The following is a 13,606-nucleotide window of genomic DNA, read 5'->3' as shown; positions in this document are numbered from 1 at the left end:
CGGCCGCGGGAGTATATCGCAGTAGAAAAGGTCGCGTCCAGATAGATGCTCGGCAGACGACGACTCGTACTGTCACTCACTCGCGGCGCTCGGGCATCCGGCCAGGCAGGCACGCGCCCGGCCGAGGTGTGAGCAGTGATCTCCTCTCAACTGTCCATCCGTTTCCACTCCAGTTCGGCGCGGTTCCTCGCTCTCTCGCCTCGCCTTGGTACTTGCAATCCATGGTGGCACTGCTGGCGCATGCATGCACGAGCAGGGAAGCCTGAAAACCCTGCGCTGCTAGCGCAGGGAGGAGTCAACTCACAGCTTCAGCTGCTCCACTTTGCGCGCGCGCGCCCGTCCGCAGATTCGCAGTCCAGCACTCCAGCAGCGTAGGTGTAGTGCCAACTGCCATAGCGCCCTGCCGTGCAGCGTGCAGTGGCCGGATGGCGCTGCTTGGTCCGTGCGTCACATCAGAGACTGAAGGCGAGAAGCGCGCTACAGATTACAGACTAGTAGGTGCTGGGTGTACCGGTGCGGTAGAGAGCGGGAGTATTTCTCATCATTTCCATGCCTTAGGAAACGTAAAATACAAGGAAACACCATGCATTTTGTCGGTACAAGCCAGCCACTCAATAATACGTCGGCTCCATCAGTCCAGAGTGGACAGTGGTGTCGGTACCGCACTACCGCTACCAAGCGTCCAAGCCCAAGCTAGCATACGGTCGTGTCCCGGGAAGAAGGACGACTGGGCGCATAGGCTGTACTACGCCTGTACATAGAGGCACGTAGGAGAACCGGCAAACAATGTACCGCAATAACGCCGCATGATTAGGTTTTTTTCGCACATGCACGCCCTGCCCGTGACAAGATTCCGGTCAAGATCCGCGACCAAAAATTACTATCGCCACGTACACAGAGGTACTGAGGTACCCTAGAGTCCACAACGCCCGCTCGCCGTAGTAGAACAGGACGCGAGAGATGCGAATGCGAGGCCGGGGTCTGTAGCCGAAACGAAGCCCCGGCCCATACGGCTGGTGGAGCAATGCATGGCTCTCAGCCTCAGAGGCTTCTCGTGCCGCCGTGAATTATTGGGGGCGGAGGGTCGGAGGAGCACAAATGGCACGTCTCATAAATGCGCTGCCCAGTAGCGTACGTACTGTGCGCCTTTCTTTCATTTTTTTTTTGCAATCCGTTCGGGCAAAAAGGGGAAGACACTACCGGTCGCGGCAGTTAATGGTAGCAGTGGTAGGGGTGCGCGGGAGAGCGGTTAAACTTTAGTCTCTATCGTATCGGATGTTTGATACTAATTAGAAGTATTAAATATAAGTTAATTACAAAACTAATTGCATAACTCCTAGACTAAATCGCGATACGAATCTATTAAGCCTAATTAGTCTATGATTTGACAACGTGGTGCTACAGTAGCCATTCGCTAATAATGGATTAATTAGGTTTAATAGATTCGTCTCGCGATTTAGCTTAGGGGTTTTGCTATTAGTTTTATAATTAGCTCATATTTAGTTCTTTTAATTAACATCCGAATATCTAATGCAAACAAGACCGTAGTCTAGTAGAGCTAGCCTACCACAGTGAGGAGCCAGTCAGCCATGCGAGGGCTTTACTCCGATCCTCTACGTATACAGAGTACGTACGTATAGCCTGTGGCTGTGGCGATGCACAGGTACAGTGGAACGGACTGTTCGTACGCTCTAGCAGACCAGCACTGCTCGATTGATCAGCGTAGGGTAGAAGTGTATGTAGAGAGCGGGCCGCAGTAGTGTACGTACACCCGATCGAGCCCAGGCAGCCGCATTTGCTCCGCCCTCCTCGGCCACGCGCCCATGCCGGCCTTCACCGCTCCACCCCCGGCTCGCGTTGCAGCTGCACGGTTACGATCGGGGCAGTAATGTAGCGCCTGGCACGGCGCAGGCACCCCGGTTCCGGCTCGGAAGCAGTGTCGCACTAGCCAGCCACTGTGCGTCCCGTGCTCGGCGGCAGGCATGGGCTCCAGGTGGGCGAGCTGCGCCTCCCACAACAACAGTTGGGTTCCGTGACGGCAGACAGCGGGCCGGGGCGGAGGGTGGTTCCGAGCGTGCGAATTGCGAGAGGGTGCCGTGCGTTTTGTGGTCGGATCTCGTGGCGCCGCGCACCTGCACGGGGGCACGAACGAACGGTGGTCACTGGCCAGTCCGGGTCGCCCCAGGAGCTGGAGGCTTCTTCTCCGGCGTACTACCCCGCGAGGCTTCTTCTCCGGCGTACTACCCCGCGAAAATTAAGGGAAAGGAGAAACGGCAATGAACCAGGGACCGACGATCGACAACAGTACCGCACGTACCACAGCACCAGGCCGTCGAACGGTTTTTTTAGCAAGCTCTGCTGCGCAACCGCAGCCGCGGTAACTATCGTGGCAGTAAAGCCCCCAGTAAAAAAATAAAAAGACGAGCCGTTGAGCGTCCCCTGGCCGGCGGCCGGTTTGTAATTGTCAACGTCTCCCGCCTCCCGCAGCAGCAAGTGGCCGGGGCCCGGGCCCGGTGCCGGCAACGAGACGCCGGGCGCCAAAAGGCGTCGCACCAGCGCCACGGCCTGGCCCCGTGCCGCGGGTCCCGCGCGTCGGTGGCGGCACACGCAAAGCCCTGCCACTGCCACCCCCCATCCATCTCTCACTCACCCGTCGCTCTCACATCTTTTGGCCCCTCCCCTCCTCCCCTCCCCGTCGGCAAAAGACACGAGCCGAGCCGGCCGGTGGCGGCCGGCCGTACGCGCGCCACGGACCCGAGGGCTTTTGCTCGCGTGCGACACGGTAACTTTGCGCCGGGGCCTCTCTCTCTCTCTCTCTCTCTCTCTCTCTCTCTCTCTCTCTCTCTCTCTCTCTCTCCCCTGTGCGCGCGCACAGAGACACCGACGACATGCCGCGCGCCGTGAGCGCTGCTCGGGCCCCGCCGGCGACGACACGTCGTGGCCTCTTTACCGTTTGCGGCGAGCTGAAAGGGAGTAGGGGGAGGCGAGGGCTTTTTTCTGATGATGAGGCTCGATGGGCAGCGAGGGGCAGCAGCCAGCAGGGTCACCACTCGCCGGCCTCGGGAAGGCCCGCCCGTGCCCACCCAGATCTGTGGCTGCCACAAACGGACGCCCGTAGCCTTTGTGGCAAAGGAACCCCATTTCTGGTAGCCACTGCCCGACGTGCTCCCCGAAGCTGTACCATTCATTCATGCATTAGCGCGCTACATGTTTGGCCTGGAATAATGCGAGCTCAATACATCCGAAGAAAACCCTGATTTTCCCTCTTTTTTTTCACGATATTGCACGTGGTATGGAACATCAAAGGTTTCCGGAGGATTTGTGCTGATGGCGGCGGAGCATGATTTTATGGAATCGTGCATGGATCCTGGATGGGGACGCATTGGAAGCTTGCATCATTTCGCGCTGCCAAGATGATCGGCGTACGAACAAGGACACGCCTTATATCAGAAAAACAAGTACACGGCGGTATGGGGTGTTGCGCCTTTTACGCAAGGAGGGGATGAGGAACTCGTGTAGTCCTACTGCTAATTTCCTTATTTCCAAAGGCAGCGCCGCACCTGTCGTCCACGACGACTCCACACTCCACTACTAGTCTGCTAGTACTACCCCTCGCCGGAGTGCTCCCTGATCCACCGGCCCCCTGCGCATCCAGAAAGCGCCGCATCATTGCTGCCGCGGATACGCCGCCATCGAGCGCGTCCGTCCTTCCAAGCCCTCTCCTTTTTGCGAGCCAAACCCATCGCTGTTTCCGTTTCACCGCGAATCATTTGGTTCGTGCCTGGTTGGTATGGGCGCGCGGGAAGCCGACGCGACGCCGGGGCGGAGGAGGGGCCGGGCCGGCGTGCGGCTCCGGGAGAAGCCGCCGACGTCGCTTTTTGTCACGGTCACTCTTTTCCTGGTGGTCGAGCATCCGCATCGCCGTTGAGATTTATCATGTCTCGCTGTTGTTTTTGTGCTTTTCGAATGCGAAGGGAATTGGTTGAGGGCCCTTTTGAAATGGAGGAATTCCAAATGTAGGAATAGGAAAAACATAGGAATAGAATTGCATGGCATTTGCAATCCTATAGGAATTGAGAATTGAGAATGTAGAAAAGTTTGTAATAGAGTGTTTGGATACAACATAGGAAAAAAGATAGTCACAAAGGAAAATTTTTAAGAGGTTGGACCTCATGTCAGATTTTCTTCAAAATTCCTATGGATTGAGCCATTCCATAGGAATTTTGAAGGATCGAAGGATAGCCAATCCTTTGTTCCAAAGGGCTGTATAAAAAAAATTCCTATAGGATTCAAACCCTACAAAATTTCTATACGAATCTTATGTTCCAAAGGAGACCTGAAAACTTGAAGCCTCCTTTGGTTTGTAGGAAAAATGGAGGAAAAACGTAGGATTGGGAATCCTATAGGAATTGCTACTGTTTATGCATTTGGCTCACAGGAATGGAGCATAGGAATGGTATAGGAAATTTTCCTTTGCTTACCATTTTAGAGGAAAAGTACAGGAAACTTAACATCCACTCACACCTCTTTTTTCTCGTTCACACGCGTAGGATCGAGGTAAAGCACTTCGTCAATTATTTCCTGTGCCATTGCTACCCCACCATCCAAGAGTAATTTAGAGCAATTAAAGCTAATGTAATCAACACTCATGAATTTCCTATGCCATTCCTGCAACTCATCCGAAGGGTTGTGTATACAACTTTCCTACATTTTGCAATCCTCTGTTTTTCATATGCATTCCTATCCTATTATTTTCCTATTCCTACGTTTTCCAATCCTACATCCCAAAGGGGGAAATGTGCTCCGTATCGCTAAGCTGGTAAACTCCACTAAATATCTGGCCATCTTTTTTACAGAGGCCAGATGACAGGCCGCTAAGAGCCCGTGAGGCGAGTGGGAGATACCCAGCGAAAACTTAAACCGGAACCCAAGCCCGGCCGTTTTGTTTCTTCCTCGAAGTAACGGCCCACACTACCGAAAAGAGGCCGTCGACTGCTAATCAGAAAAGCCGGGAGATGCCTTGGGCCGCAGGCTTTGGCATACTCCCTGCCATCCATCACGACGAAGCTAAAGGAACAGTCAGAAACAGTCAAACAGTAGTAGCAGATGGGCAACCATGCTTTAAGCACAGATAAACTGAGAAAAACCGAAGCCAATCGCCTGCTACTATCAATTTCTCCAAGCATGATTTTAATTTTCCAACACTATTTGCGTCCCTTCGTCATATCTTCTAAGGGCCCTCTTACTACCATACATCCATAACCCCATAATGTACATTACAGTGTCACTGTCAAATGACCAAGATAACTACGCATTGCAATCCCTATATTTCTCAGAACAACCAGCAGGTGATTGTGGCATTTCCAGGGGCACACTTCCAGCGTTCATGGTGATGAATTGTTGCTACGTACTAGCATTTGTTAACTAATATATCCAGAACGCAAGAAATTCAAGCCTCCTTCCTCGTTATCCTGTCAGCAGGGAAAAGAAGTGGTTAAGAGTTAAGCACAACAGTTTTCTGAATAGTAGGGTAAAACATAGGTTTCCATACCTGAAGCAATAGATTCCAAGAGCATCCTTGATTTCATGCACAACCGAAACGGCGAGGTGTAGGTAAAGGCCCACTGTCAGAAAAATGAAACACTGATATGTAAATGATGATTGTGACCAGATAAGCAGGCAGAAGGATCGAAATAAAAGGTGACCATAACTGCAGAAGGTAGAACCTAACATACTGCATAGGATGTGTTTCCAAACTTTGCAAACTTTGTGAGATGCACAATTACATGATATGAACATGAGAATGCCACATGCATGCATGTGGATCCCTGGCCATACCCAGTATAACAGGGATAACAGAAAAGGTAGGACAGTTTTATCATGTCTGTGACCAATCGTTAGGAAATGAAGCAAGATTTGACTAAACATTAGCCACTATCTCGGTATAAGTCAATCAGAAAACAAAATCTGGACACACTTGTATTGTATATTTCTATTGCATATTTCTATCTGAAACAGTACCTTATAAATCTACCCATGCCCTTTCTGTCCCACAAGGTGTGATACTATTGAATGGAATGGACAAACAGAATACTAGTGCCTACTCCCTAGGAAGACATTGGGTTCCTTCAAAATGACCACGCAGTGTAATTGTGAAACTGAAAATGCTCAAGTTCACCTGTATATGCACAATACAGAACAAGCAGCACAAGCTCATCAACTAAAGGTGTCCTGCAAGTAAGAAAAATGAAACGTTTACTGTAGTTATAATAAAAGAGTTGACTTCGGATGTTATGGGTACTAGGTGGAATAAATGTAGAGAGTTTACCCATCATTGATCTTTGCAATAAGAGCATTTGCAATCGGAAAACAGAGAAACACCAAAGACTGCAATAAAAGATTTTTAGTTAGTGCTTAAAGTGACCTGCACTTGGCATGTGAAGATGAGAAGACTTGACTTAAATAGAGTCATATACCATGAACATCCCAGATTTTAGACCTTTGGGCTCGTCACACAAATGGGCAAGTATCATTCTTCCCTGTCCATGCATGATTATTCACATTATGAGATGGTGAACAGTAATTCGAGAGAGAAATAAAAAGAGTTGACCATGGCTTAATATTTTGTGCTGGTTTTGCCCCTCAATGAAACCACACAATGACACAATAATAAAGAACATCATGCAACTGCTGAAAATTACATCCGATTATGATCCATAGTTCATTCAGTCATCAGTTGCTTTGCTGGACTTACATTCCATATCCAGAAGAGCAGTCTAATGGTAGCATGGGATTATCAAGTAAGACTAAAGTACTAATCAAACTGAGATAACAGATAACACGTAACATGGATAGTGGTTTCGCAGGCTGCTATGTCGAATCAAACCCACTTTATAATAGTTGGTCACAAGGAACTTTTGCAAATAAAGTTGGAAATTTAAATTAGATATAAATCTCTGTTGCATTGAACGATTTACAGGGTCTAACAACAAAAGCAAAGCAATGAAACTTACCACCAAATATCCAAAATTAAAGCCAGTTCCAATTACAAGCAAATGTGGCTGGTTCCTCATAATACTCGAAGGAGAAAGATAACACCTGCATAACACATAACAGGGACCTGATTATATCATCCAGATTTCAGAAGAAGCTGGATCCTATGCAATAAACAAGAATAAGTTATCTGATAGCCATACCAGATAGAAACTCCAGCTAACAGCGCAATAAAAGGAAGGATCTGCAGCCAAGTACACAAACATAGAAATAATGAACACTAATGGCGTGTGGTATCTGTAGTGATAAGTTTGTTCCTAGTTCTCATAATATGACTTGAATACGTTATATAAACTAAAAGAACACTAACAACTAAGCTTGACAAAATTTAGACGCTCTAAGGAGCTAAATGCACCAGAGGGAACTAGATGTTCCTAGTTCTCATAATATTGTGTCTATTGCTTTTTCAGCACTTGCAGTGTGAACATATATGAACGTAATGAAATAAAAAGTTATACTACTCAATACTAAAAAATACATGTTTCCTAAAAAGGCAAACAATTCCATGCTTACTTGCTTAGGGCTTAAAATTTTCAGGTGGATGATTGCTTACTATATCCAAAAGCAATGTAGAAAACCCAATGTAAAATTTCAAACATTAACAAAATATATTCGTCTACTTATGAGAAATGTCAAAAGTTTACCATCGCTAATGCCAGTGCCATGCTTCCTTTGCGCGCCTCAACTACCTCTTGGACATTACTGACACTGGACAACAGGAGAAACACTTATAAGCAAAGGTTAATTAAGACGTTCAACACATTTATGTTTATTTACTATTACTCTTCCTTCATCTTGTGGAAAATGTCACACAAATCACTTGCAGAAGGTAATGGAAGTGGACAAATCAATATTTGCAAGCAGTTTTTGGTACTGAATACAAAGGACAGTATCACAGTAACATATTTGTATAATCAATCATCTATACCAAATATGAGACACATAGCACTGTTATGTTATCAATTATCATTATTGCTATGTCCTGTGGCTAATATCCCAAAGTCACTTGCAAAGAGTGCATGATTCATGAAAATAGAAGGATCAATATTTGCATGCAGTTCCAAATTGGGAGGGATTGGGTGGGGTAACATAATAGGAGAATCAATCATTTGCAACAATAAGATCATAGACACAATGTTAGCAGATCCCACTTCATGTTATGGAACTATCACAAAGTCACCTGGGGAAAAAAGAGAGGAAGGAATACAGGCTTACTTGGATCTAACAGTAGGTATAACAGCACCCATGATCATAAGAATCAGCACAATAACATATAAGGGGATTTCGATTTCTGAAACAAACAAAAGAAAGAAGTTTAGAGACAATTACAGTAATTGTTACTTGAGCGCTTGCACTTGCTGGCAAACAGATCCAGTTGATTAAAAGAAACAGATATCATACTGCAGCAAAGAGTATAACAATACCTATATGCTTGCAGTCAAACAACATAGGAATAAGGCATAAAGGAAAATGTAATGCTGTGTTCACAGGAAACAGTGAAGACATCTGATAGTTCCTACAGTACATACCAGAAAGAAATGGAAGTGGAATCCAACCAAAAATGGGTAGCGATTTCCGAAAATCCTGTGCCCACCATTCAGCGCCTAGATTGAGAGAACAAACATAAGTTAAGTGCAAGTTCTTATTCGAGAACAATATATAATAGAATTTTCAAGAAGAAAATTAATTGCTCAATGAGATTTGGGGGTTGGGGGGTTACCAGTAAGAAATGTAAACAAATGGGACACATAGATCAACATCAGGCCCTCAGTTGGTCCATTTATTGTAGGAAGTATGAGTGTATTTGTAAAGAAGCTGTTGACACAAGTGCAAGTATTTATAAACAACATTCCAGACCTTAGGTTATAATATACTAATATCAATGGGTAGCAGAAGCTATGAAAAATTAAACATTAACAACCTCAGTCCAACAATACATTAAGCACTGATTGGAACAAGTAGATTTTCTTAATGTTGCCAATATAGAAAAATGATTTTTTTCCTCAAAAATACCAGATTCCATAGAGTACAATGACATGCAAAAGAAATTCAGTGACATGCACACTAGATAACGCTAAAGATAACTTAATACCACAGTAGGTACAAAGCTTATAAGCCTAGTAATGAACATTGCAAATATAATCATTTGATCGAACAATCAGAAAGCATAGTAAGATTTTTGGGGAAAAAAGAGAGCAAATCTTACTCAAATATAGAGTATGTACACACTAATTGAGTAGCAAGGATCTTACTGTTCCCAGGTTGCAAGATAGAACGGGACAGCAGCAACCACCCAGAAACAGAATGTCCATCCTCCACACATCAAGGTGCTTCCAAGAGCCAAGGCTTCAAACTAACAACAAATCAGAGAAATATATCAAAAGTCAAAGGAGGAGGGCAAGGTGAAAGAGCTTAGAAAATCCTTACAGCACAGGCAAGTGCATCACATCCTGTAAAATAACAATCCAGAGATATTAAGGTGCCATACTAATAGAGAGAGAAGAAAGAGAATGAGGGCTAGAAAAAGGTACCATGATCAAAAAGTTCTCCAAGAGGACTTGATGAGCTAGTACGCCTTGCTTGTTTACCATCAACAGCATCAAAAGTCTAGCATGGAGGCAATATTATACCATTAAAGCAGATGCTGTAAGGCAAAATATTATACCATACCACTCTCTAAAAATTGAAGAAGCTCATATTCTTCACTTTATTTAGACAACTTGTGAACTGCTGTGCATACCAGCAGACAAGAAAGCAAGTTCTGAACTTCTTTTTAATGTCCATAAGGAAATACATGTAAAATACATTCAACAAATAATATGAATATGAATGGGCTAGAATTTGCCAAGTAAAACTGTCCATATCTCAAGAACATAAGATATTACGCCACAATTGTTTATTAAGGGATTTGGATGTTGTGAGCATGATAGTATGAGCCCAACAAACCAGTTTAGCAATCACGTCTTAAAAGTTCAGAAAATCTTATGTTTATATCAGACACCTTCATAGCAATACAAAACCACCAGAAAGGGCACAGGTTAAGTGCTAATCAGTATCAAGCCAAAAAGAGTAGTTTGCTCTCATTTCACTACATGAAACACATTTTGTTTCCTTTTCTGTAAATGACTACTAATTTTGACTGCTCTAAAGCATGTTTAAATTGGAATTGGACCTGCAACAAAGCTACAAAAATTGTTCTGTGAAAGCTGACATGGAAATCAAAATTCAACCACAAACAATCACATTTCTATCCCTAGGCAGCTATGCTATTTACTCATTAGTCACCCACTAATACTAAACTCACATTAACACTGACACAATACCCTTGGCTTCCCAGGCCCTTGTCCCTCTTGGTAGGAAATTAAATCCTAATATAGGAAAAGCAGGGTCATTGCAAAGCTTTCAAATTAAATACTTTTGCATAAGCAGTGCATTAATATTTGGTAATCAAATGAGGGGGAAAAAAGAATCAGAACGAAGACTTGATTGCCCATTTAGACTTATGATTGGTCACAAACCTGGTACAAGAAGAGAAGTAATCCATGGGCAAGATGGACCCACCTAGGGGGAGCAGTGTCAAGACGAGGTGAATATATCTGCAGATTTGATTACCATTAAAACGAGTAAGAAAATGAAGGGCACTATCATGAAATATTGAACGCTTCAAAAGCTGCACAGGTTGGGATCTTAGTAGCTTTGTTAACAGCAAAACAAGACAGACTAGTTCAAGCAGGGAAGACACTTACATAACCAAGCAGCGCTGATAGAACCAGAAATGTAAATCCTGTAAGTGTGATCTGAAATGTCGGAAAGCATAACCATTTGCTGCACCAGGTGAGATGAATCCAACGAAGAATTGACAATGTGGTCATCAATCTCTTACCATGTTTGGTCTATTTGTGAATCCATGCATACAAATTTAGAAAATTATAAGTTAGTGCACAACTTTTGGTGAGGAAAGAACAAAGTGCAATATGAAAATTAATGTTTGCACAGGGCTAAAGCTTAATTTACTAATAATTAGATGTCTGCAACATGGGGCTTAAGAGCCCTTTGCTGTCCAGGCTACAATTGCTTGGTTGCACAAGAAAATCGTGCAGTCAAAACATACAGCTCATATATGGAAGCAGTAAAAACTCAAAACATAGTGCTCAAATATGGAAGTATGCTTACACCAGGAAGGCGAACATTTTGGAAAGTTATTACTTCCATCGGCCCCACAAGGGAGTGACCAAACAAAATGTAGTTTACAGGTAAAGATGTGTCTACACTAGGCAGGTAGGCGAGAACTTGCTGATCATTGCCCAGATATATGAAGGAAAATTTGTGCATCAGCTCACCCCCATATATTTCATCTATGAACAACAGTAGTTACACCACATGTGCATAACTCTCAGAGGCTGTTCAGCGCATGCAATTTATTCTTGCTCTGTTTAGAGCAATTAGCATAGAATCCACTGGCAACTGAAAAATGGCAACAGTATGCCACCTGGACATGACACACATACACAAAAAAACTTACTTGTCTCAGCTATACAATTTTAGATAGCAAGCAGAAGTCAGTCACATCAGTCCCCTACTGCTTGTGTATGCTTAACTTCTGAACATTCCCTCTCAAAAGTGATTCTGTGTGGAACACCGCATACGGCGTCCTGTGCATTTCCAAATTCGCAAGTTCCACAACAACACTAAACACAAACATCTCCTATTCGGCATACCGTACTAACCAGCACTCGTTCCAAGTTACAAGCTAGGGAGACGCAGCAATCCAGCAGCAACTACTGGACCAGTAACAACCCACGCAGCAGGGAACACCTTCCGAACAGCGGAATCGTAACTATGAACGCAATGAACAGCCTATCCCCGCGGATCGCAGGCGCGCGCGGTTTTAACCATTCAACCAATTGGTCGCGCGTTGGCGCGCACGCGGCGCGCCAGGGAGCGAGGAGGAGGGGGGAAGGGGAGCGGCTACTCACGGCATCCAGAGCGGGAAGAGGGTGACGCATCGGCTCCAGAAGGGCTGGAGCACGTACTTGGCCACCACCGAGCGGTCCTCTCCGCTGTACTTGTACCGCTTCAGCGTCTCCACGCCGTGCGCGCCGATGAAACCCATCCCTGCTCGGTCGGGCTCGCGGCCGGCCGGTCGGCGGCGGGAGCGGGGGTGGTCGGAGGTGGAGGGGGCGCCTGGGGGCCTGGAAGCTCCTGGAAGGGCCGAGAAGGGGGCGCGGTTGCGGCGGTGCTGGACTGGAGTGGTGGGGTGGCGGCGCTGGTTCCGCAAGATCGCGAGGAGGCGGGGTGCGGATCGAAGGCGTGGGTATATTCGGCGTCACGCGTCCGTGAGGGTGTGGGGACCGCATCTGTTGAGTACGGGATTCGGCAATTTTTTGGTTCGCGGGGGCTCGACACCTGTCCGGCTGTCCATGTAGTCTTCAAACTAGAATCAACCAAGCTTTGTTTTTTCCTGCCTAACCTGAGCAAAATGAGGCCGGCCCGGCCCGGCTATGCAAAGATTATGGTCCTGCCCGGCACAGCAGCTGCAGCTGCAGCAGCCACAACAGAAGCCAGCATTCCCTACAGCACAGCAGCAGCTTCTTCAACAACTGCTCCCAGCCAGCTAGCCGGACTGCAAGCAGCTGTGCTGCTATTTTGGCATGCAGTCGAATGGCTAGGCTGCACAGGTAGCATAGCTACAGCAGTAGCCGCTCAAATGAGATGCAACGAGCAGGAAAAAAAGTTAGTAGCTAGAGATTTTTTAAAAATAAAGTAAAACGAAATTAGCGTATCAAGGTCACGAGGAAATGAGGATGAACTCACCTTAAGCTAAAACGACTCTTTACCGTGGCTTAATATCATAGTTCAGCCGGTGCAATGCAGATATATGCTTTCTTTTCTACTGATGAGTAGAACTACAACTTGAAGCATGATAATACCGTAGATTTTTTAAATCTCCCACCAAAGTGGTAACCGGTGAGAATGAGACCATGACTATCCATCGCGTAAACTTTAGTACTTTATTACTAAGGTTGCAATTTTAAACAATTGATGAATCCAAATATCTTTTCTATCCGTGATAAGGAATAGCTTTTGTGGATCTCGCGGTATACCTACCACTAACATTATTAATACCACACTTCAACAAGCACACCTTAAAGTATCTTCAAGAGTCTCTAATATTTTCACTCCCAACAATCAAAGATTGGGCACTTCCAAACAAAGATTTGGGAAAAAAAACACCCATTACTCCAATAGTTGCCCTATTTTTGTTCAAAAAGGTTTGAAATATGTTATGTATCCCAGGTATTACTTTTGCAATATCGCATCTAATAATTGAATCAATTGATCATAAAATAATATCCAAAAATGTTTAATTTGTGGCAAAAGCATGTAATTTCAGCATTACAAAAATGTTGGGCATCGACATCACTCTACTAGAAAAATAATCTTCAGAGAACAGCTTTGCACACAGAAACAACATTACACAGGGAATTGACAAGGTTTTTAGTTACTTATTAAAAATTATCATGTCACTCGCACACAGGTCAGAGCACCCAAA

The 13,606-nt window shown here is 45.4% G+C and overlaps 1 protein-coding gene across 1 annotated transcript; it reads right to left on the bottom strand.

Annotated features, from left to right (window-relative positions):
- Nucleotides 1–5,132: 5,132 nt before the first annotated feature.
- On the bottom strand, nucleotides 5,133–12,360 carry LOC101757688 (choline/ethanolaminephosphotransferase 1). The gene is made up of 18 exons (XM_004964883.3): nucleotides 12,030–12,360; nucleotides 10,937–10,946; nucleotides 10,800–10,850; nucleotides 10,572–10,649; nucleotides 9,585–9,660; nucleotides 9,481–9,503; nucleotides 9,306–9,406; nucleotides 8,774–8,868; nucleotides 8,583–8,657; nucleotides 8,269–8,344; nucleotides 7,698–7,761; nucleotides 7,197–7,237; nucleotides 7,014–7,098; nucleotides 6,477–6,539; nucleotides 6,329–6,387; nucleotides 6,179–6,231; nucleotides 5,552–5,624; nucleotides 5,133–5,471 (listed from the first exon to the last, which is right to left on the bottom strand). The coding sequence occupies exons 1-18, from the start codon at nucleotides 12,164–12,166 to the stop codon at nucleotides 5,450–5,452; spliced, it is 1,182 nt and encodes a 393-aa protein (XP_004964940.1). The 5' UTR covers nucleotides 12,167–12,360; the 3' UTR covers nucleotides 5,133–5,449.
- Between the last annotated feature and the right edge of the window lie 1,246 nt (nucleotides 12,361–13,606).

The sequence above is a fragment of the Setaria italica genome, chromosome IV, assembly GCF_000263155.2.
Source record: "Setaria italica strain Yugu1 chromosome IV, Setaria_italica_v2.0, whole genome shotgun sequence".
NCBI classification, from domain to species: domain Eukaryota; kingdom Viridiplantae; phylum Streptophyta; class Magnoliopsida; order Poales; family Poaceae; genus Setaria; species Setaria italica.
This window is presented reverse-complemented; position numbering and strand designations above follow the sequence as displayed.